This window comes from Lissotriton helveticus, chromosome 5_1, assembly GCF_964261635.1.
Source record: "Lissotriton helveticus chromosome 5_1, aLisHel1.1, whole genome shotgun sequence".
NCBI classification, from domain to species: Eukaryota; Metazoa; Chordata; class Amphibia; order Caudata; family Salamandridae; genus Lissotriton; species Lissotriton helveticus.
In genome coordinates this window covers 141,931,952-141,953,282 of record NC_136065.1, presented here as the reverse complement: position 1 = coordinate 141,953,282, position 21,331 = coordinate 141,931,952, and the positions used below count along the sequence as shown (strand labels likewise).

At 43.8% G+C, this 21,331-nt stretch overlaps 1 protein-coding gene across 1 annotated transcript in view; it reads left to right on the top strand.

The window, feature by feature from the left end:
* Positions 1 to 21,331, top strand: part of SNAPC4 (small nuclear RNA activating complex polypeptide 4) — a 234,552-nt gene that overhangs the window by 85,911 nt on the left and 127,310 nt on the right. Inside the window, exons 8-10 of the mRNA XM_078641909.1 lie at positions 9,460 to 9,564; positions 12,694 to 12,766; positions 14,372 to 14,536. Of these exons, the coding sequence (XP_078498035.1) occupies positions 9,460 to 9,564; positions 12,694 to 12,766; positions 14,372 to 14,536 (343 nt within the window). The remainder of the gene's footprint in view (positions 1 to 9,459; positions 9,565 to 12,693; positions 12,767 to 14,371; positions 14,537 to 21,331) is intronic.

Below are 21,331 nucleotides of genomic sequence, written 5' to 3'. Positions count from 1 at the left end.
AATGGAACAGCACTCCGTGGCACTGTCGAAGACCCGCAGCAGCGGTGGGCTTGCCTTCGCGACCGAGCAGGCCGCTGTAAATCCATCCAAACAGGCACCCAGGTTGAAGGAAACCACACGAGGATAACTTGAAAGCTCACTTTAATGGTAGGTAACCTGCCAGCAGGAACCATCCTGGAAGCAATGTTCAAATAAAATCGCCAGACGCGTTTCGAGGTTGACCCTCTCTTCAGTGGCGTTGTTGCATACTAACGGTGAAGGCGCAGTTTGTAATTGCATCACCTGCTACGATGGGCGTGGCCTCACACCGAGGCTTTCTGGGTGATGTAGTGTTTTTTTCAATCCCCAGTGGGCGCGCCTCCAGAGTTTCTCACTCGCAACCATCTCTTGTGCTAAAGTCCAGAGCGGGACCTGCCCCGCTTTGTGGTTGCATACCGGAGCTTGAACTGGCTCCCCCCCTGTGTAAGGTCACCAATTCTCCTCGTCCAAATGGAACAGCACTCCGTGGCACTGTCGAAGACCCGCAGCAGCGGTGGGCTTGCCTTCGCGACCGAGCAGGCCGCTGTAAATCCATCCAAACAGGCACCCAGGTTGAAGGAAACCACACGAGGATAACTTGAAAGCTCACTTTAATGGTAGGTAACCTGCCAGCAGGAACCATCCTGGAAGCAATGTTCAAATAAAATCGCCAGACGCGTTTCGAGGTTGACCCTCTCTTCAGTGGCGTTGTTGCAGACTAACGGTGAATGCGCAGTTTGTAATTGCATCACCTGCTACGATGGGCGTGGCCTCACACCGAGGCTTTCTGGGTGATGTAGTGTTTTTTTCAATCCCCAGTGGGCGCGCCTCCAGAGTTTCTCACTCGCAACCATCTCTTGTGCTAAAGTCCAGAGCGGGACCTGCCCCGCTTTGTGGTTGCATACCGGAGCTTGAACTGGCTCCCCCCCTGTGTAAGGTCACCAATTCTCCTCGTCCAAATGGAACAGCACTCCGTGGCACTGTCGAAGACCCGCAGCAGCGGTGGGCTTGCCTTCGCGACCGACCAGGTGAGCTGGCGCTGTTGCAAGGCAGCGCTTGTCTCGATCTACATTGGCAACCTAAAAGCGGGGCAGTTGATGGACGGTCTCTCACATCCACCCACTGGGGACTAAAAGTGTACAATTTTTCTACTTTGGAGCGCTCCCACTGGGGAATAACAAATGGACTACTACACCCAGAAGGCCATGCTGCCGGCCACTCCCAGGTCGACAGGTGGCTTAAATTGGACTTTTCACTCAGCGCTCTGAAGCAGGCATGACACAACGCCACTGAGGAAGGGGGTTCTTTAACCCCTGAAACGCGTCTGGCAAGTGATCTGTGATGTGACTTTCCGCCACGCAATTGTCAGCAGGCTGCCAATAAACAAGTGGAAATATTGACTTCAAGTGGCTTTCTTCCAATATGGGTTCTTGCATTTGTTGGATATATATATATATATATATATATTACCTACTGGCAGTCGCCAGTAGGTATATATAGTTAGGATTTTTTTGAATAGGGATTTCTGAAAATTCTATGTTGAATAACTTTGGCGTTGATGGACGGAATTGGCTGAAATTTTCAGGAAAATGGCACATTTTGTTTCTGATCGTCCCCTGAAAGTTTGGGGGGGGGGGGGTTTCGTCAAGCGGGGGCCGAGAAAAGAGGGGGGTCCCAAAATGTGTTTTTAACATTGAGTTTTCCATAGGGCGGTTGGACTCACTTTTAGCTCGAACGGCTGAATGGATTTCCACAAAACTTGGCAAAATTGTAGGGACTGGTAGCCCGATGTGCCTTTGCTATGTCTCAAGATATATGCTCCAGTGGTTTTTACGAAAATTAACTTTGAAAAATATATATTGGGCTACATTGGGCTATATATATGTTAGAGCCCAAATGTAGCCCAATGTAGCCCAATGTAGCCCAATGTAGCCCAAAGATGGCCACCAGAGACAAAAAAAAACCAAATGTAGCCCAAATATCAGCCAGATGTAGCCCAACTATAGCCCAGTGACAGAATGTCCCAGAGTGTTCTAAAGAACAACTAGAGCGCTAACAGTCTTACTTATGACAAAAGTATGGCACACCTGAAGTCATCTTGATTGGAATAAAGTGTTAACACTTAAAACATTTAATTTGCAAAGGAACAAAATGAGGGGGTTCATTTTGCCATAGAAATTATGATTAGTGCTGAAGAAAGAAAAATTAGGGCACATTTTGAGTGACTTCTCAAATCCTCTTATATTTCATAAATTTTTTTTTGATATGCAGTCTCCCAAGATGGCCACCAGAGACAAAAGAGCCCAAATGTAGCCCAAATATCAGCCAGATGTAGCCCAACTATAGCCCAATGACAGAATGTCCCAGAGTGTTCTAAAGAACAACTAGAACGCTAACAGTCTTACTTATGACAAAAGTATGGCACACCTGAAGTCATCTTGATTGGAATAAAGTGGTAACACTTAATACATTTAATTTGAAAAGGAACAAAATGAGGGGTTTCATTTTGCCATAGAAATGTTATATATATATATATATATATATATTTATATATATATTACCTACTGGCAGTCGCCAGTAGGTATATATAGTTAGGATTTTTTTGAATAGGGGTTTCTGAAAATTCTATGTTGAATAACTTTGGCGTTGATGGACGGAATTGGCTGAAATTTTCAGGAAAATGGCACATTTTGTTTCTGAGCGTCCCCTGAAAGTTTGGGGGGTTTCGTCAAGCGGGGGCCGAGAAAAAAGGGGGGTCCCAAAACGTGTTTTTAACATTGAGTTTTCCATAGGGCGGTTGGACTCACTTTTAGCTCGAACGGCTGAATGGATTTCTATGAAACTTGGCAAAATTGTAGAGACTGTTTGCCCGATGTGCCTTTGCTAGGTCTCAAGATATGTGCTCCAGTGGATTTTGAGAAATTAACGTTAAAAAAAAATATATATCTGTGACAGCGTCCCGGTTAGCGCCCCGGTTCGCGTGCCAGACGCGTAACGGAACTTCGCGAGGAGAAGCGGATCGGCTCTCCGGTGACTGTCAACATTCTAAACAGTCCGAAGCGGCCGCCATCTTGTCTCTCGGTAGGATCGAGAGACAAGAGGTGGAAATAAACAAAGGGGGAAATGAATGAAAGGGGGCAAGGTAGACCCCTCCTGACCCCCTAGGATTGATGTGGGGGCTATTAACCGCATGCGTGCGGGCGGAATTCCGCTCGCACGCTGAGATTTTTTAAAACGCATGTTACTGAGCGTGCGAGGAGGCTACCTCATGACGAGCCCAGCTCGTCATGAGCGTGGAAGGGGTTAAAGGGCCCAGCGGGGCAAAAAAATAATCAATTTTTTTCGATTTTTTTCGCGGTGGAAGCACTACCCGGTACGCGAACCGGGTAGCTCACCGGTAGCGTAACGGGAGTCCGCCATCTTGTGTTTCGGACGAATTTAGTCACAAGATGGAGGATAAACAATGTTGGGAATGGGTATAAGGGGGCACGGGAGACATATCCTGACCCCCTAGGTTTTCTGAGGGTGGCTGAGGAGGCCCATATATGTAAAAAATCTTCAAATTTTCGCACGGTTAGCTCCCGGTCCGCGCACCGGGTAGCGTTCCGGAAAGCGTAACAAGGGGAAAACCAAGGGAAATATTAAAATAATATTTTAGAGTGCTTTGAGGTAGGGTAGCTCTGAATAGAGCTGTTGTGTTGTGTGGGTGATGTAAGTACCAACATGTAGGTACCAATGAAGAGTCTAAAATTCAATGTACACCGTCTCCTCTGTAGATATTTTGTATGTTCTAATACGGGTTATTTAAATGTAAATGTGTGGAAAGCACTTCATGCTTTAAAGCAATTGTATTTTTGAACTGATTGTTCTTTCCTCTTAGTCCTCCTCTTTGATTTTTTTCCCCACACTCTTCTTCAGCATGATAGTTGATAAATTCGTTCCCTCAAAAAATGTATATACATAAAAAATTATATTAAATACATATAAAATATATTTTTCCTTTAAAAGAAGAATACATTTTACAGCTTTTGATATTTGCTATTAAAAAACCATTGAAATTCACTGAAAAAACCATAGGTTATAGACCATATATAGTTAGGAATTAGCATTTACAAAACCTTATTTTACTCACACAAAACCATTGAAATTCGCATATATAGTTAGCTGCACTAACTATATATCGCGCACCCGCAATCCACTGCTGATCATGTCACATATTACATCATTCATGACATGGTCAGTGACATCACTGATGACATCTCAAATGACATCACTGATGACATCACTGATGACAACATCCAGTGACTGTATGTTTCTGTAAAGTTAAAATATGTCTTACATATTGAAGAATGAGTGGATGTATAAGTGTCTGGATGAAGGATTTAGTAGGTGCATGACTGACTGTATGAGTGAGTGATTAAATGTGTCTCACTGAGTGCATGGGTTAGTGACTAAACTGTCTTAATTTGTGCATCATTATGTCTGTTGTTCTGTAAACTGCTGCATGTGTTGATCAGTAGCTATATGAGTAACTATATGGGTTATTGATTGGTTGCCCAAGTATTTGTATGGGAGACTGAGTGCGTGTGTGGGTGGCTGGGAGGTGTATGACTCTGTGCATAGATGTGTTAGCAGTTGATTCACTAGATGTATGGGTTCAAAAGTGCATGTGGAAACAGCCGTATGGGCGGTTGACTGTGTGCATGAGTGTATTGGTGAGTGAATGGATATCTCAGTGCTACATGTCAAAGTAAGTACATATGTAAAACACAGTACATGTGAGAGTTGACATACTTAAATAACTGTGCATAAGAGCCAGTGAATGTGTGAGTGGCTGTATGGATCATTGTGAACTTGTATCAGGGATTGTATAAGAGAGTAAATATGTGTTAGTATATGTTTGAATAAGTAAGGTGTGTATAACTGTATAGTTGAGGAAATGGAGGTGTGATTGATTCTTTGCATGACTGACTAGGTGTGTGAGTAACTCCATGGATGAGTGACAGTCTGTGAGTGTCTGTTTACACTGAGTGTATCTAAGGTTATATTAGAGTCTGAAGAGGTTCATCGTATTATCACATTAATGATGTCATCAGTGATGTGATCAGTAATGTCAAATGAGATGTCATCAGTGATGTCATCAGTGATGTCATTTGAGATGTCATCAGTGATGTCATCAGTGATGTCATTTGAGATGTCATCAGTGATGTCATCAGTGATGTCATCAGTGATGTCATTTGAGATGTCATCAGTGATGTCATCAGTGATGTCATTTGAGATGTCATCAGTGATGTCATCAGTGATGTCACTGACCATGTCATGAATGATGTAATATGTGACATGATCAGCAGTGGATTGCGGGTGTGCGATATATAGTTAGTGCAACTAACTATATATGCGAATTTCAATGGTTTTGTGTGAGTAAAATAAGGTTTTGTAAATGCTAATTCCTAACTATATATGGTGTATAACCTATGGTTTTTTCAGTGAATTTTCAAGGTTTTGTAAATGCTAATTCCTAACTATATATGGTCTATAACCTATGGTTTTTTCAGTGAATATATATATATATATATATTTATTTATATACATATATATATATAGAAAAATATATATATACTCCCATATCAACTCCTAACCCCTAAACTCAAGCACCCTTAAACTATATATGTACTCTTACCACTCAATACCCCTACCCACCCCTAAACACTAAAAACACATTTACCACCCAATACCCTTACCCACCTCTAAACTCTAAAAAAAGTCCCTACCATCCAATATCCTTGTCCACCCCTAAACTCTAAAAACATTCTTCCCACTAACCTATACACTACCCACCCCATACCCCTGAAACACCCTTACTATCCAGTACCCTTATGTACCCCTAAGCCTAAAAAAACACCCCTACCACCCAATACCCCTACAAACCCCTAAACACTACAAACACCCTTACCACCCAATACCCTTACCCACCCCTACCACAAACCGATACCTTACCCACCCCATAACCCTAAAAACACCCTTACCACACAACACCTCTACCCACTCCTAAACCCCAAAACACCCTTACCACCCAATACCCCTAAGCAACCTTACCACCCAATGCTCACACCCTCCTCTAAACCCTAAAAATACCCTTAATGCCCAATACCCTTACCCACCCCTAAACCCTAAAAATACCCTTCACACCCAATACCTTACCCAGCCCTAACCCCTTAAATCATCCTTACCCTAATATATAAATATATTCATCAAATGCAAAAAGCTGTTCGGCACGAGGTATATCCAGAGCAATTTGGTTTATTCTAGAAATCATCATAGACAGGCAAAAGCCTTGCGCACATGACCACATAACTGTGCCCAATCACCCTAAGTAGTGCATAGACATAAAAGAGGGAGAACTTGTCTCTCCCAGGTATATGAAAAAATTATTTATTTCACCAAAACTCTTTTTTTTCTACATTATCACATGTGAAATGCACTTCCTGATATGTGAGTTCAGACTACTAGTTGTACAAAAATAAAACTTTAAATAACTATTTCTCAATGCAGTGCTATAATGTGCCTATTAATATCAAAGCTTCCACGTTAAAGGACAGTAGATGTTAGGACCCAGGATAATGTTCTGCATGGCTAAATACTTATAAGTCCCAAAAGCGTGACCTATTGGCTGCCAACGCTTGGTAGTTTTGGATTCATCATGTGTTCCTACAGTAGCTATTTGCCCCATCTAGTTCCATTAAGAAACCTTGAAGAACTATATGGATGTTCATGTTAATTAGGTACATCCTTCACTAGAGGGCGCTCTGGGATTGTATTCACCATTATGAAATCTATTCTAGAGCAGCATCTTTGTAAACCTGCATTTATGTGGGTTGCAGAACAAAACATTTTCTCGACAAAAATGTATAATTTTTTCCATCTAATTACAATTATTTACGTTAAGCATTTAATATTTCTTTCCTGCTGCTTTCAAAGCTCGTCTCATGTGTAATCAATCAGTATTTTCACGTAATTGCATCAAATTGTCACCTGTATAATGTATGCGATGCGATGGTGAGAGACGTGCACAGCGATTTTCATAATTTTTTATCCATTTGAGATAGAAACAATTTTTTTTTCTCCTTAAAACCTACAATTATGCAGCATTATGCGGCACATTTTGTGATGTATTACTTCATTATTTTGTCATGTTTACGCTTGGAACACTGCCTGGGCATTGGTTGCACCTGATTAGCACCAGTTACACACCCAAATATAGAAATAAGTGACCAGTCAACCTTTCCAAAGGGCCTTCCAGCGCGCTACAACACGCCTAGCTGCATTTATTTTGTTACTTTGGAACCGTTTGAGCTAGAAACCTGTTTCTCTAGAAAGAAAAATCTGCAGATTTTTCAGCATATGATGGATTATGTGGCAAATGCGGTAAATCTATAATTATGTGAAAAACGCAGTGGTCGTACAATCGCTTAATTCCTGTGGCCCTTCCTATAGCTCTGGAAAAGCTTAAAGCGTCCAGTCTGCTTCTGTCAGTGCCTGTCACACATTGCTGCCAAGCGGGGAAATGACAGGATACTGAGGAGTAACATGGCACCTGCCAGGTTGTTACCCCTTAATTGCTGCCGTCGGCCAACGGCCGTCGCGAGCACTACCTCCGCCCACTGCTGTTACCTGCACCGACCATGGCTGTGACCCATACCTAGCCTACAATGCCTATTCTACCCACCTACCATACCTACATACCATACCTAGCCAGCCTATCACATCTTACCTACCATCACCAACCAACTTACTTAGCATAAGCACATTTGAAACTAATTGTGGGTGGCTGGTTTCGGGAGGTGGGCATTGACTATTTGCAAACTATATGCAATTGTATTAGGACCCTAAAAACATTGGTAGTAGATGCAGCAAACATACCCTGCCACCGTATCTGTTTGCAGTAGTTAACTTACTTAGCATACCTAAGCTCCCATCCCTAAGGTACCATAACTAACGTACCTGCACCTCTGTTGTGCATATGTCGTACGCCTGCCATGCAGAAGCGGTTTTATGAAAAGGGGCTAGATAAGTCCTGGGGATCTCTAATAAGGGCGTAAAGTGCCCCAGCCTACCGAAGAAGGGAGAGAATGTGCCCTTCAGCTAGTGCTGCAGACTTTGCATATGGAGAACCAGGTTCGAGTCTGGCATCGGGTCAACATCCTGTGATTCTGGGCAAATCACTTATGCCCCTGGGCCTTAAAAAAATGAATGTGACATTGTGTAATGCACCTGGTGCTCATGTAAAGCACTCCAGTACCTTCGAGTTAGGTTTGTGCTATATAAACAAAAAGAAAATATATCTAGTGTCTAGCTCGAAGGACCTTTCGTAACAACCTAAGGCACTGCATAGGGAAACAATTGATAGTCAGAAGGAAACTGAGGCGAATATGATATAAGGACCTCCATGAACTTGGCAACCATCCAGTGCCAGTGTGATAGGAGAGACATATCTATTTGGTCTTGAAAAAGATGGTCACAATTTTAAACTAACCATCGAAACGCGTCGACGCCTGGTATCACATAATCAAGGGACTGAGCTATTTCCGTAGACATTATAAGTAGAACGTGTCCTGGATTAGTCTCCTATACTTGAATTCCCTGATATGTACTAATATGACAAATAGGATTGTCTGGCTTTTGTTCTCTCCTTTGTCTTTCCCCTCTTTAGGATCAACTTTTTTTATGTCAAAAAAGTTTTAATCATGAGGTGTATATTGTTGTATATTTGAATGTGATGATAATGTATTGTTTTTAAAGAAATCTTTGTGTATTAACCTGTTTTAACTGAAAATAAAAGAAGTATTTTAGAATTTATTGATTTGTTCATGACATTCACTTCTAATATACGGGCTAGAACACAGACAACCATTTTACCATCTGGTTGTGGTATTTAGATCCACCAAGGGATCTCCCTTTTTTCTACTGCATAGGGAAAACCTTGTGAACGGCATGAAAATGTAAATGTCATTGTGTTATATCCCAAGGTTTACATTCATATGTGAATCAGCCTAGGTCCTCCTAGCTGCTCAGCCAGAGTGAGAGATAGTGACGGAATATTGGTGTGGCTGTGATGAATGGAATGCCTGGGAGCCTGAGTGGATGTGTGGATGACAGTTGGAGATGGGCTGAGCAGCTAGGCAGGCTGCTCCTGGTGGGGCTGGTGTAGGAGATATGGGAGCTGGGTTAAGAGCTGTTACATGGCTGATCCTTGTTGGATACAACTTGACATGGAACTAATAAAGTAGACTTTAAGAACTTACAACCTGGCTACCAGTGTCTTCATGTACACAGTACAACACATTGCTTCTTTACAAATAGCTAGGCCTATTTTCTTTATCGGTGTTTGTTAGTTTTTGTTGTATTTCACTGAAAGTCTACTTAAACTTTTTCTTGAGACAGGCATGAATATCTGACCCAGAAATTGGAAAAAGTCAAGGACGAAATGAGCAAGCAAATTGTGGAAAAGCAAATCCGCGAAACCCTAAGAGAAATCGACGACATAAAGTGAGATACATTTCTTTCACTATTATATCAATACCTGATCATTTTCTTCTGTCTGCCTTATTAATTTAAATACCCGTAGACTGTGTGTTTAGTTTACTTCAAACTAATTCAACACATTTAGAAACTGAAATAAATGTTCCTGAACTTCCAGTAGATCTGTTGTTTTACAGTGTTCAGCACTGTAAAATTACATATCTACTGGAAGTTCTAAATCTTCCAATTGCTGGTCTGTTTCACTGTACTTTGATGTTCCGAATGAACTGTTTTGCCTTGTTTTGATGTTTCAATTGGTACTCTGTTTCACAGTGCTTTGATCTTCCACATGATGTTCTTTTTTACAGTGTTCTTATGTTCTAGTGGATCCGTCTTAATAGTCCAAATGATATTCTGTTTCACAGTGCTCACATTTTTAAAATTGATGTTCTGTTTTACTGTACTCTGATGTTCCAATTCATGTGATCTTATAACTAATGTTCTGTTTTTGCAGGGCTCTGTTTTCCCATTTGATGCATTTTAGAATAAGTTCTGTTTTATTGGTTTAGTTTGCAAAAGGGTAACTTACAACAATAACATAACATGTGTATTTTTAAAGCGCACGTTCACCACTACAGGTATCTTGGCGCTGAATAACAGATGTTTTGTGTTACCCAACTCAATGGTACTCCTTTTATCAACCTCAGATGGATGAAAGGCTGAGTGAACCCGCCAGGATTTGAACCTGTGACCATGAGGTCGAACACAGGCCCCTGCAGTAGACACGTTAGTCCACTGAGCCACCAGACCCGGTTGCCTACAACCTGAAGGCTGACTGATAAGATAAACAAATATTATCCCCCACCCCCAATAACCCCCCCCCCCCAATTATACAGGCAGTGCATCAGTTATATTGGCTTGGTCTTCTACAAATGTAGGTATGTGACCCTTCCGGTAACCCCCCTCCAGCTGATTGCTCTCTAACGAGCTGTACCCCTACAGCACCCTCAGGAGGGGCGATCAAATGTAACAGCATCCTGTTGTTTTGGGCACATCAGTTCATTGAATTCCAGTGTCTGTAGTGGTATGACAGGATCCCACATCTCCTGGTAAGGATCTAGTTTGTGTTACACTGTGAGGGTTAGCGGTTCCAGACCCAGGATGTACCATAGACAATGAAGCCACAACGTGTGGCCCAGGATCTTGCCTGAACCCCATTGGGCAAGGATCGTCTGGTGGGCGGCCCCTAGTGCTAGGGCAATTTGTTTGGCCCTGAGGGACTTCAGAGGGTATGTGAGAGGATTAGGCAGCCATAGGAGCACAGATGTGGGGACGCGGGGGTGTTGTGTTTCGAAGACAGTGTCTATGTCCTTAAGGACCCTTTCCAAAGAGTTTGGGGACTCCCACTGTCTGCATACCAGGGTACCAGAACCCCCACTTATTCTCCAGAAGTCCCCACCATGATGTGGGCGTCATTTTTGTAATCTGGTTGGTGCCCACTACCAGTAGGTAACAAACTTTAAGTGCGGTGTTGTGTGCTCTATAGAATATGTCTCCCTTTCTTTAAATGTGAGGGTCCTCCCTAGCTCCTCTTCCCAGCATAATTGGTTGGCGCTCTTAGGTTGAGGTGGGGGTTGTCCCAGGTAGGAATACAGTTTGGAGATCCGGCGTCTGTCCTTGTCTTTCAGCTCAAGCCATTTTTGGAATGGTGTCGGAGGGCGGTGGGTACTCAAACGGACAGAGGGATTTGTTACCCAGTGTCGAAGGTGCATGTATGGCATGCGATCAGCCTCTGTTATATTGAAGTATGATTGCAGTGTGTAAAGGGGTAATCCCGGTGGCACCGAGTGAGACCCTAAGAGTGCCTTTAGAGACTCACCTAACACATCCCCGCAGACACTTTTCCAGAATTCAGTCCCCTGGAGGCCCAAATCCTGATGGTCAATTTGGGGAATGGTGGGGTTTTGAGGATCTACCGGTCACTGACTAACAACAGCTCAATCACACTTGATTCTCTTAGACATCATTGGGAGGCATGGTTGGGCCCGTTGGAGGATGAAGACTGGCGAGATGCCCTGATGGCTCCTAAAATCATCACCATCTCAGCTAGGCTCCGTATGGTCCAACTGTACTATCTCCACTCTGCATATCTCACCCAAAGTCTGGTTTATTGACCACCCATCCTATACCCGCTGTGGGTCAGAACCGGCAGACTTCTTGCACATGGTATGGGTATGTCCTCATCTCACCTGTATTGAGAGACACTAATATCCGAGCTAACCGACGTCCTGAGCTGGGAGGTGCCACGTAGTCCCCTGCACTTGCTCCTGGGAGTTATGGACGGTTTAGACGGATCCCGGGCAGACAAGCTGTTCTTGGGTACTGCCGCCATGGTGGCCAAACGGGACATCGCCGCCGCATGGAAAAAACCCTACTGTGCTAAATTTCATAAACAGTGCCCGGCAAACCCGTAGGAATTATTGAGAAATATTCATAAGCTGCACTTTTGTATTCGGACAAATTTGTAATCCTGATGTATACTTAATTGTTTAGACATATTTATGTAATCTCATGCTTTCTATTCTGAACTTTTATGGCTCTGTGGGGCAGAATAAAGTATTTTATTGATTGATTAGTTGCCTACAGAGGAGGAGCTCACCTAAGGGACCGGACATGGGTATGCTGATTGGAAAGGTCCAGAGAAGAGAAAGGGAATTTATAACATTCTAGGGAGAGCAAGGGGTAGTAAAGAAACTAACAATATCCAAGATATTCCGCTGTATTTCAATTCCAGCTTATTTGTATTCATAATTATGATTTAGCACACATTTACAAACACCTCCCTATCAAAGGTATGTTTGTAACATGTAAAATGTAAAACTTTCTAGGTCCCTCTGGCATCATACTTCCATTTTCCTAAGGTGATGGTTAGTTTTCTTTCTTATCCTTTTGCATGGACCCAGTCAATATAAGTTGGTAATTCCCAGAAACTGATTGACTCAATATTGGAATTATCATAGTAAGTAAATAGTTGTAGCTCTGTTAATAACCCCATTGAATTCATGACAGTGACAAGTTATTGCTTTTACCAGCTGGCCCAAATAAAAAAAATCAGAAGCCTGCTTTCATATTGTTCTGTTTCTTCCTAAAATGTAGCCAGCTGTCCGATGAGCGATTGGTTGGACAAAGAACCGATGAACATGATTGGGAGAAGATTTCAAATGTCCACGTAAGTAATGTAATGCTTTGTGCGCATACTTGCAAATGGAAGGACCACCGGGGTGGTTGACCCTAAAAATAACTTGCATGGTGGGTTAAATCGTGGAACCAGCTTTCTGAAAAATTGACAATAAAGCATGACCTAATACCATCCACACATAATATAATGAAATATGTTTATTTAATCATGTAGACTCCAACTCGAGCAGACTTGGAGGACATACTGTTTGTTGTGAAATGCAATTTGCATATAGTATTTTTTTTAAAATCCATATGTCTCATTTTAGGCAACCAAACAAACAAGTCATGAAAGATTCTTTACAATAAAAATGTATACTTGCATATATACAATACATTAATACTTTATCTTAAAGAATTAATGGGGAGCTGCAGACTGTATAGTGCAGTGTATCTTTTTTGGTCATCTGCTTTGGTATTAGAATCAGGGAATTGGATTCCTAAGATTCCCTTTTTAAAGACGAGCGAGTCAGCAGCGACTGAAGCTGGGTATACACCACTGTCAGACAGCGAAAATGGGGTCCATGAAGTGTCCTATGTATATTAAGAATAATCATGCCTCACTTGATTATATTTGGCTGATCATAATAATATAAATAAACTTAGTCTTCTCTTTTTTCCGTTATTTCACATTTTTATATATAAAACTCTCCTCTAACATATTTAAACATTTTAAAGTAATGTTCTTAATCATTTTTCAAAATGTAAGTTAGCTTCAGTTCCATTGACAAATTTGCTCTTAGGTAAAAAAGTTTTTCTAAACTGTATTTTATGTATATTCCCTCCTACACTTGTGATTATCGATGGATATGTGCTCACGCACATCCAAAAGAAATTGTATAATTTTCATTGCTTCTTTGCAAAACTGGATGGTCTGTTTCAAATACATTGGCGATAAATTGAAATTTGCCAAATATTTCTAAGCAGCAATCAAGAACCAGGTAATTATCTTTTGGTTTGCTTTACCTCTTTGCAAATTAATGGAGTGGTTCTTCTATAATGAAGCAGTATTTGCGTAATTAACTGTAAACAAGGCCATTCCATGGCTAACTTGTCAAGTGTTGAATATGCTAATAGTCTGTTGATTTTGCTGAAGACCACACAGTGGTTTTTATTGCAGTAATGTTGAATGTGCAAGGCCTAGGATATTAAGGACCTGATTACTATGTCGGTCGGAGTTGCCTCCGACCGACATTGTAGCGGAATCGCTACTGACCGACCTCGGGTCGGCGGTTCCGACCGCATGATTTGGATGCGACCACACATGGTGCCGTCGCACACTCCCATTTCCCTATGGAGTTCATGTAAATCCCTGCACCGAGTGGCAGGTCCCTTATGGTGCCTGCCACATGGTTGAGGGATTTACAGGACTCTGCCAGAGTCATTAAAGATTAAAGATGGCTCCTCCGCATTATATTTGCTAATATATATATATTTGTTCCTTTTGATTGTAGTGAAATTGCTGAAAAGCTTGGTAAACCATTGTGCTTTATATTCTGGAAAAGGCTCACTGTACACATTCCTGTTCTTGTTATTCAGTTTGAACTGGTGTATGTTTCAGTGAGGTAAAAATGGTTTACCTGGTTATGTTTACCAGTTTGAAGGAACCCGCACTGCGAGTGAGCTTCGGAAGTTCTGGCAGAACAGTGAGCATCCGTCAATCAACAAAAATGAGTGGAGCGAGGAGGAGGTGGAAACCTTACAAATAATAGCAGCCGAACACAACTGTACGGACTGGCAATCAATTGCCGACGAACTTGGGGTGAGGCCTTCCTAGACCTAAAGCAAATGTTACCTAGAAAATTCAACAACTTTTCCCTATTCTAAGTGTGTGTGACATAGTCCTTACTTCCTAACTATTTGTATTTTCATTAGTTTACTTGGAAAGATTAACCTTCCTGTGTTTCTTCCGATACCTGTGAACGCCCTTGTTTTTAGGTCTCGTGACCTATCAATGCGCATGCGCATTGAGAGAAGCGAGACTATAGGGCTTTAAACAAAGTTTAACTAACTGTGGCGATTTGGTGCTGTGCCCGTGCGCTTTTAGGTCAATGCGCAAGCGCATAGACCTAAAATGCGCGTGCTCAGCATCAAATCGCCAGCCATCTGTTGCCCAGCTTGGTGCCGCTCCACCCCCTGCCGGATCAAAGGCTTTCACGGCCGGCCGGCCGTGCTTTCAGTTTACATCCGCTTGGCCGGCCGTGTCTCCTTATTTGACTTGTTTTGCTTGGCTTTCACGGCCGGCCGTGCTTTCAGTTTACATCCGCTTGGCCGGCTGTGTCTCCTTATTTGACTTGTTAATTCTCCCACTGCTCTCCCCTTCTATGCATATGTGTGCGATTTCTGCTGTAATCTTAATTGTTTAGAACTTAAAACGCTTGTATCTTTCTAACTCCCTTAAAGAGCTGCTCGTCTGACCTGGAATTCCGGGGAGCCGTCTCGCCTCTTCTAATCACCGTGCCTGCCCTCCTGCTGATTGCATTTGTGTGAACGTAGCTGTAACAAGTTGAAGGCAGCCAGCATTGCCCCTAGTTGAAATAAATGTTTGAGATCTGCTGTGCCTTACTTTAAGTGGTGCTTCGGTTTCGGTTGCGTTTCCCAGAAACAAAGAGTTAAAGCTGTGCTTTAAGCATTTTTTAAAGGGCTGATTTACTAGAACTATTTGAATAAAGTGCAAGGTAAATTCCTTGTAGGCTACTTCTGTTCTCTCTCGGCCCCCCCCCCCTCCCCTCTCCGTGGAGTTGCTTCATTGCAGCTACACCAGAAAACACGCCTGGCTGGTTTATTTATTCTTTGCGCTGTAACCTTCATCAAAACTCAAAAGGTTTAAATTACATTAATTATAGAAAACTCTATCAACGTTGTCATTTCCTTCCCTCTTACACCCCCACCCCCTTCCACTGTCCCTGCCGTGTCTCCTTATTTGACTTGTTTTGCTTGGCTTTCACGGCCGGCCATGCTTTCAGTTTACATCCGCTTGGCCGGCCGTGTCTCCTTATTTGACTTGTTAATTCTCCCACTGCTCTCCCCTTCTATGCATGTGTGTGCGATTTCTGCTGTAATCTTAATTGTTTAGAACTTAAAACGCTTGTATCTTTCTAACTCCCTTAAAGAGCTGCTCGTCTGACCTGGAATTCCGGGGAGCCGTCTCGCCTCTTCTAATCACCGTGCCTTCCCTCCTGCTGATTGCATTTGTGTGAACGTAGCTGTAACAAGTTGAAGGCAGCCAGCATTGCCCCTAGTTGAAATAAATGTTTGAGATCTGCTGTGCCTTACTTTAAGTGGTGCTTCCGTTTCTGTTGCATTTCCCAGAAACAGAGTTAAAGCTGTGCTTTAAGCATTTTTTAAAGGGCTGATTTACTAGAACTATTTGAATAAAGTGCAAGGTAAATTCCTTGTAGGCTACTTCTGTTCTCTCTCGGCCCCCCCCCCCCCTCCCCTCTCCCCTCTCCGTGGAGTTGCTTCATTGCAGCTACACCAGAAAACACGCCTGGCTGGTTTATTTATTCTTTGCGCTGTAACCTTCATCAAAACTCAAAAGGTTTAAATTACATTAATTATAGAAAACTCTATCAACGTTGTCATTTCCTTCCCTCTTACACCCCCACCCCCTTCCACTGTCCCTTGGCATGCGTTTGCGGTTGAGAACCTTTACAGACAAATGTGGCAATACAAAACATATGCTGGTTAGAAAGATTATAACCATCTTTACAGCTTAGCACAGCTACACACTATTATTCCGTGTCCCACCACCACAGGCTTCCTCCTTTGCAAATTTACTCTTAGGCAATTTCTAAAGTTGCTTATGGGGTCAATTCTGTATTTTAAAGCCTTAAGACTATTTTTCTCAAGCAATCACTTTGTAATGTGCTTACACCTTACATTTATTCAAAGCGAGAAGGATGCGACAAGGAGTCTGCAGTCCGTAGACAACATTGTATACTTTGCAGTTTGGTACCAGGCGATAGGTACACTATATAAAAGATGACATTAGCACAACTGTTAAGATTATCACTGCTAAAATATGTATTTTGTTGACAACTTCCACAGCATTGGAACTTACTTTTCAAGATGCTTTTTTATTGGATGTGGATTGCAATTACATTACATTATCCACCACATCCACCACATCCACCGCATCCACCACCACATCCACTACCACATCCACCATCGCCTCGACATCCACCGCCACATCCACCGCCACATCCACCGCCACATCCACCACCACATCCACCACCACATCCACCACCACATCCACCACCACATCCACCACCACCACCACATCCACCACCACCACATCCACCACATGCACCACCACTGCATCCACCACCACTGCATCCACCACCACTGCATCCACCACCACACCTACCACATCCACCACCACACAGACCACCACGTCCACCACCACATCCACCACCACATCCACCACATCCACCACCACCGCATCCACCACCACCACCGCATCCACCACCACCACATCCACCACACCCACCACATCCAACACATCCACCACCACTTCCACCACCACCGCAACCACCACCACATCCACCACCACCACCACATCCACACCCACCACATCCACCACATCCACCGCATCCACCACATCCACCACCACATCCACCATCGCCTCGACATCCACCATGACATCCACCACCGCCACATCCACCACCGCCACATCCACCACCACCACATCCATCACATCCACCACCACTGCATCCACCACCACATCCACCACCACTGCATCCACCACCACTGCATCCACCACCACTGCATCCACCACCACTGCATCCACCACCACTGCATCCACCACCATTGCATCCACCACCACTGCATCCACCCCACTGCATCCACCACCACTGCATCCACCACCACTGCATCCACCACCACTGCATCCACCACCACTGCATCCACCACCACCACATCCACCACCACCACATCCACCACCACCACCACATCCACCACATCCACCACCACTGCATCCACCACCACATCCACCACACCTACAAAATCCACCACCACACCGACCACCACGTCCACCACGTCCACCACCGCATCCACAGCATCCACCACCACATCCACCACCACATCCACCACCACATCCACCACCACATCCACCACCACCGCATCCACCACCACCGCATCCACCACCACCGCATCCACCACCACCGCATCCACCACCACCGCATCCACCACCACCGCATCCACCACCACCACCGCATCCACCACACCCACCACCATCACTTCCACCACCACATCCACCACCACCACATCCACCATCACCACATCCACCACCACATCCACCACCACATCCACCACCACATCATCCACCACCACATCATCCACCACCACCACATCCACCACCACCACATCCACCATCACCACCACCACCACATCCACCACCACCACCATATCCCCCAGATCCACCACCACCACATCTATGTATGTGTGTGTGTGTGTGTGTGTGTGGCTCTGTGTGTGTGTAGGTGCAAATGCAATGTTCTTGGATTTTCGTCACAATAAAATACACTGAACATAATCTTCACAAAAGTTATTTACAAACGTTTAAGCTATTGCCATTATAAATTACAATAAATTTTATTTAAGTAATAATTATTTACAAAATTAAAAGCCATTGTTATTTGTAATATCAATACATCTAAGTCACGTAAATACAACACACATTGCATTACAAATGCTATAGGTGTCACATTTGCGAAAGTTAAAACTATTGACATTGTAACTGACAAAGGTATTAATTTTGCTATTTTCAAAACCAACACATAAATAAAAAGTCAAACTTTCCTAATGCGAGACCTATTGCATTTCCAATGCTTGTTTAACTTATTTACTGCAGCAGTTCTCTTTTGATGGGTTGATGTTCATTGTTAGAAAGCACTTGGATACATCTTATGTTTTGTGAATTTGTAAAACACACTTGTCGCCCAAGAGGATATCCACACACTAGCCGGGTGAGAAGAGTCGTGCCTGTATACAGGTTGTCACTGTCTGTGACACACGGTTAATTGGAGAGCCAGGTCTTCAGCTTCTTGTGGAATTCAAGAAGCGAGCTGGAGGCCCTGATGTGTGGGGGGAGGTTGTTCCAAGTCTTGGCAACAATGTGGGAAAATGAATGACCACCAGTTCTGCTTTTGTGGGTATGGGGGTGCATGCGAATGAGTGTGAAGCGGAGTGTAGTTGTCTGGTGGATTGATTGAAATATAAGAGGTGGTTGACGTAGGTGGCTCCAGTGTGTGCAGTACCTTGAATGTGCGAATGAGATGTTTAAAGTGGTAGCGTTTCTGGATGCGGAGTCGTTGGCGCTCCCTGAGGTGAGGCGTGATGTTAGTGAAGTTAATGTGGCATAGGAGGTCGAGGATGAGTATGGTGGCAGGAATCTGGATGGTCTGGAGTCTGTGGAGGAGGTGGGTAGAGAATCCAGTGTGGAGTGCATTGCCGTAGTCCAGTCTGCCCGTAATGAGAGCTTTTTTGATGATGCATCTGGAGTTCTGGAGGAGCCACTTAAAACTCTTACGCATCATTTGTACGATGTGGCAGCAGGAGGAGGTAACAGTTTTGATGTGCAATGATTGGTTACTTTGTTGTCCAGGATGAGTCTAAATTTTCTGGCGTGGTCCTTTGAAATAGTTGTGGGATTTAGCTCTGTCAGCCACCAGGAGCAATCCCAAGGTGAACTCTGTTTTCTGAAGATCAGCATTTCTTTCTTGTCGGTGTTGAGCTTAAGGCATTTCTCTTTCATTCAGTTCCCCACACTGGTCATGCAATTTGTGAAATTATTCCTCATGGTGCTGGTGTCATTTGTAAGGGATAAGTATGTGTTGTCGGTGTAGGAAACAATGTTGATCCCATGTGAGCTGATGATATTTACTAGTGGTGTCATGTATATGTTGTAGAGGGTTTGGCTCAGTGAGGATCCTATCCTTGCAGGACTCTGCAGAGGAGTTTCTTGGGTTCCGAGGTGTACTGTGGAAGTCTTACTCTCTGGCTTCTGCCTTTGAGAAATTAGGTTATCCACTTCACTGCTAGTTTTTGCATTCACATGTGATGTAGTATTGTAACAAGTGTGTGATGAGAAACAGTGTTGAAGGGTGCAGAGAGGTTGAGTAGGATGAGTGCTGCAGCTTCTCCTTGGTCGAGGATGGACCGGATGTCATCTGTGGCCATGACGAGGGCTGTTTTGGTGATGTGGTTGCTGCAGAAGCCTGACTGTGTGCTGTCCAGAAGTTGCTGGAGTTCAAGGTGGCTGGAGAGTTGCTTGTTGATTGCCTCCTCCAAGACTTTGGCTGGGAAGGGTAGCAGCGAAATGGGTCGATAGTTGCCGAGTACGCTTGTATTGGCAGATGGTTTTTTAAGGCGGATGTTCACTCCTGCATGTTTCCAGCTCACCTGGAAAGTTGAGGTTTTGATGGAGAAGTTGAGGATGGATGTGTGTGTGTGGCTGATTGTGGTTCCTCCTTAGTTGTAGATGTAGTGGGAGCACCGGTCCTTGGGGGGCCCTGAGTGGACTGACTTCATGATAGAGCCTGTGTCTTTGTTAGTGAGTGGGCTCCAGATAGTTAGATGTTCGTCCTTGGTGGTGGTAGAAAGCTGGTTGAGGAGTCCTCTGGGCAGGGCTGGGGATCAACGTTACTGTATATCGTTGTTATTTTACTGTGGAAGAAGTAGGAGACATCATTGCAAAGTTCTTGCAGGGGGGTGATGGTGTTGCTTGCAGTTGCTGGGTTGGAGAATTCCTTAATGATTACGAATAGTTCTTTGCAGTTGTTGGAGCTGGATTCAATTGTCAGCATCAGGCCATTTTCTTTCTTTCCCTCAGTTGGTGGGGGTAACGCATGAGTGCGACATTGTAGATGCTTCTGGTGGTGGCTTCTACTGGTTCTCCATTTTCTCTCTAGTTGCTTGCTGTAGCATTTGGATTCCCTGAGTTCATTGGTGTACCAGCTGGCTTGCTTGTTGGTTCTCCTTTCTTTGGTGTTCTTGATGGGTGCAGGGGTATTGGTGCAGTCTGAAATCCATCCTTTCGTATGTTGGTGTCTAGGTTGCTGGTGGTGTCAGGAAGTGTAGACTTGTATATCACAACCAAGTGAATTAAATTGCTTGAAGGTGCTTTCCAGCTTGTAGAACTGAGTGCACTGGAAAGTTGGACAATATGTTAGTAGAGCAATTTGCTGAAGCAGGCGTTCCCAGTTACCACTTTCTTTAGCTAGTGTCTTTCGACTGTCAAGCATATCTTTAGTTGAACCATATTTGGGCATCAAAAGGCGATGGGAGGAATGCTTGCAAAAAGTTCAACCACTGACAATCGCTTGGAGAAGAGATCCAACCCATCATTGTTTTTGCTCACTATGCCACCGCAGATTAGACCCAGCCATGTGCAAACCAGCCTTAGTCCTGCTTCAATAGGAACAGTCTAGCCCGAACTGCCAAGCTGTGCCCTCTCTGAACTGGAACACAAACAACCAAAGACTGCTTTCGGCCTCTTTAGTGCAATGTAGCCAGTGGAACAGTGAGCACAGGAACCACGTCTGGCATACTCTAA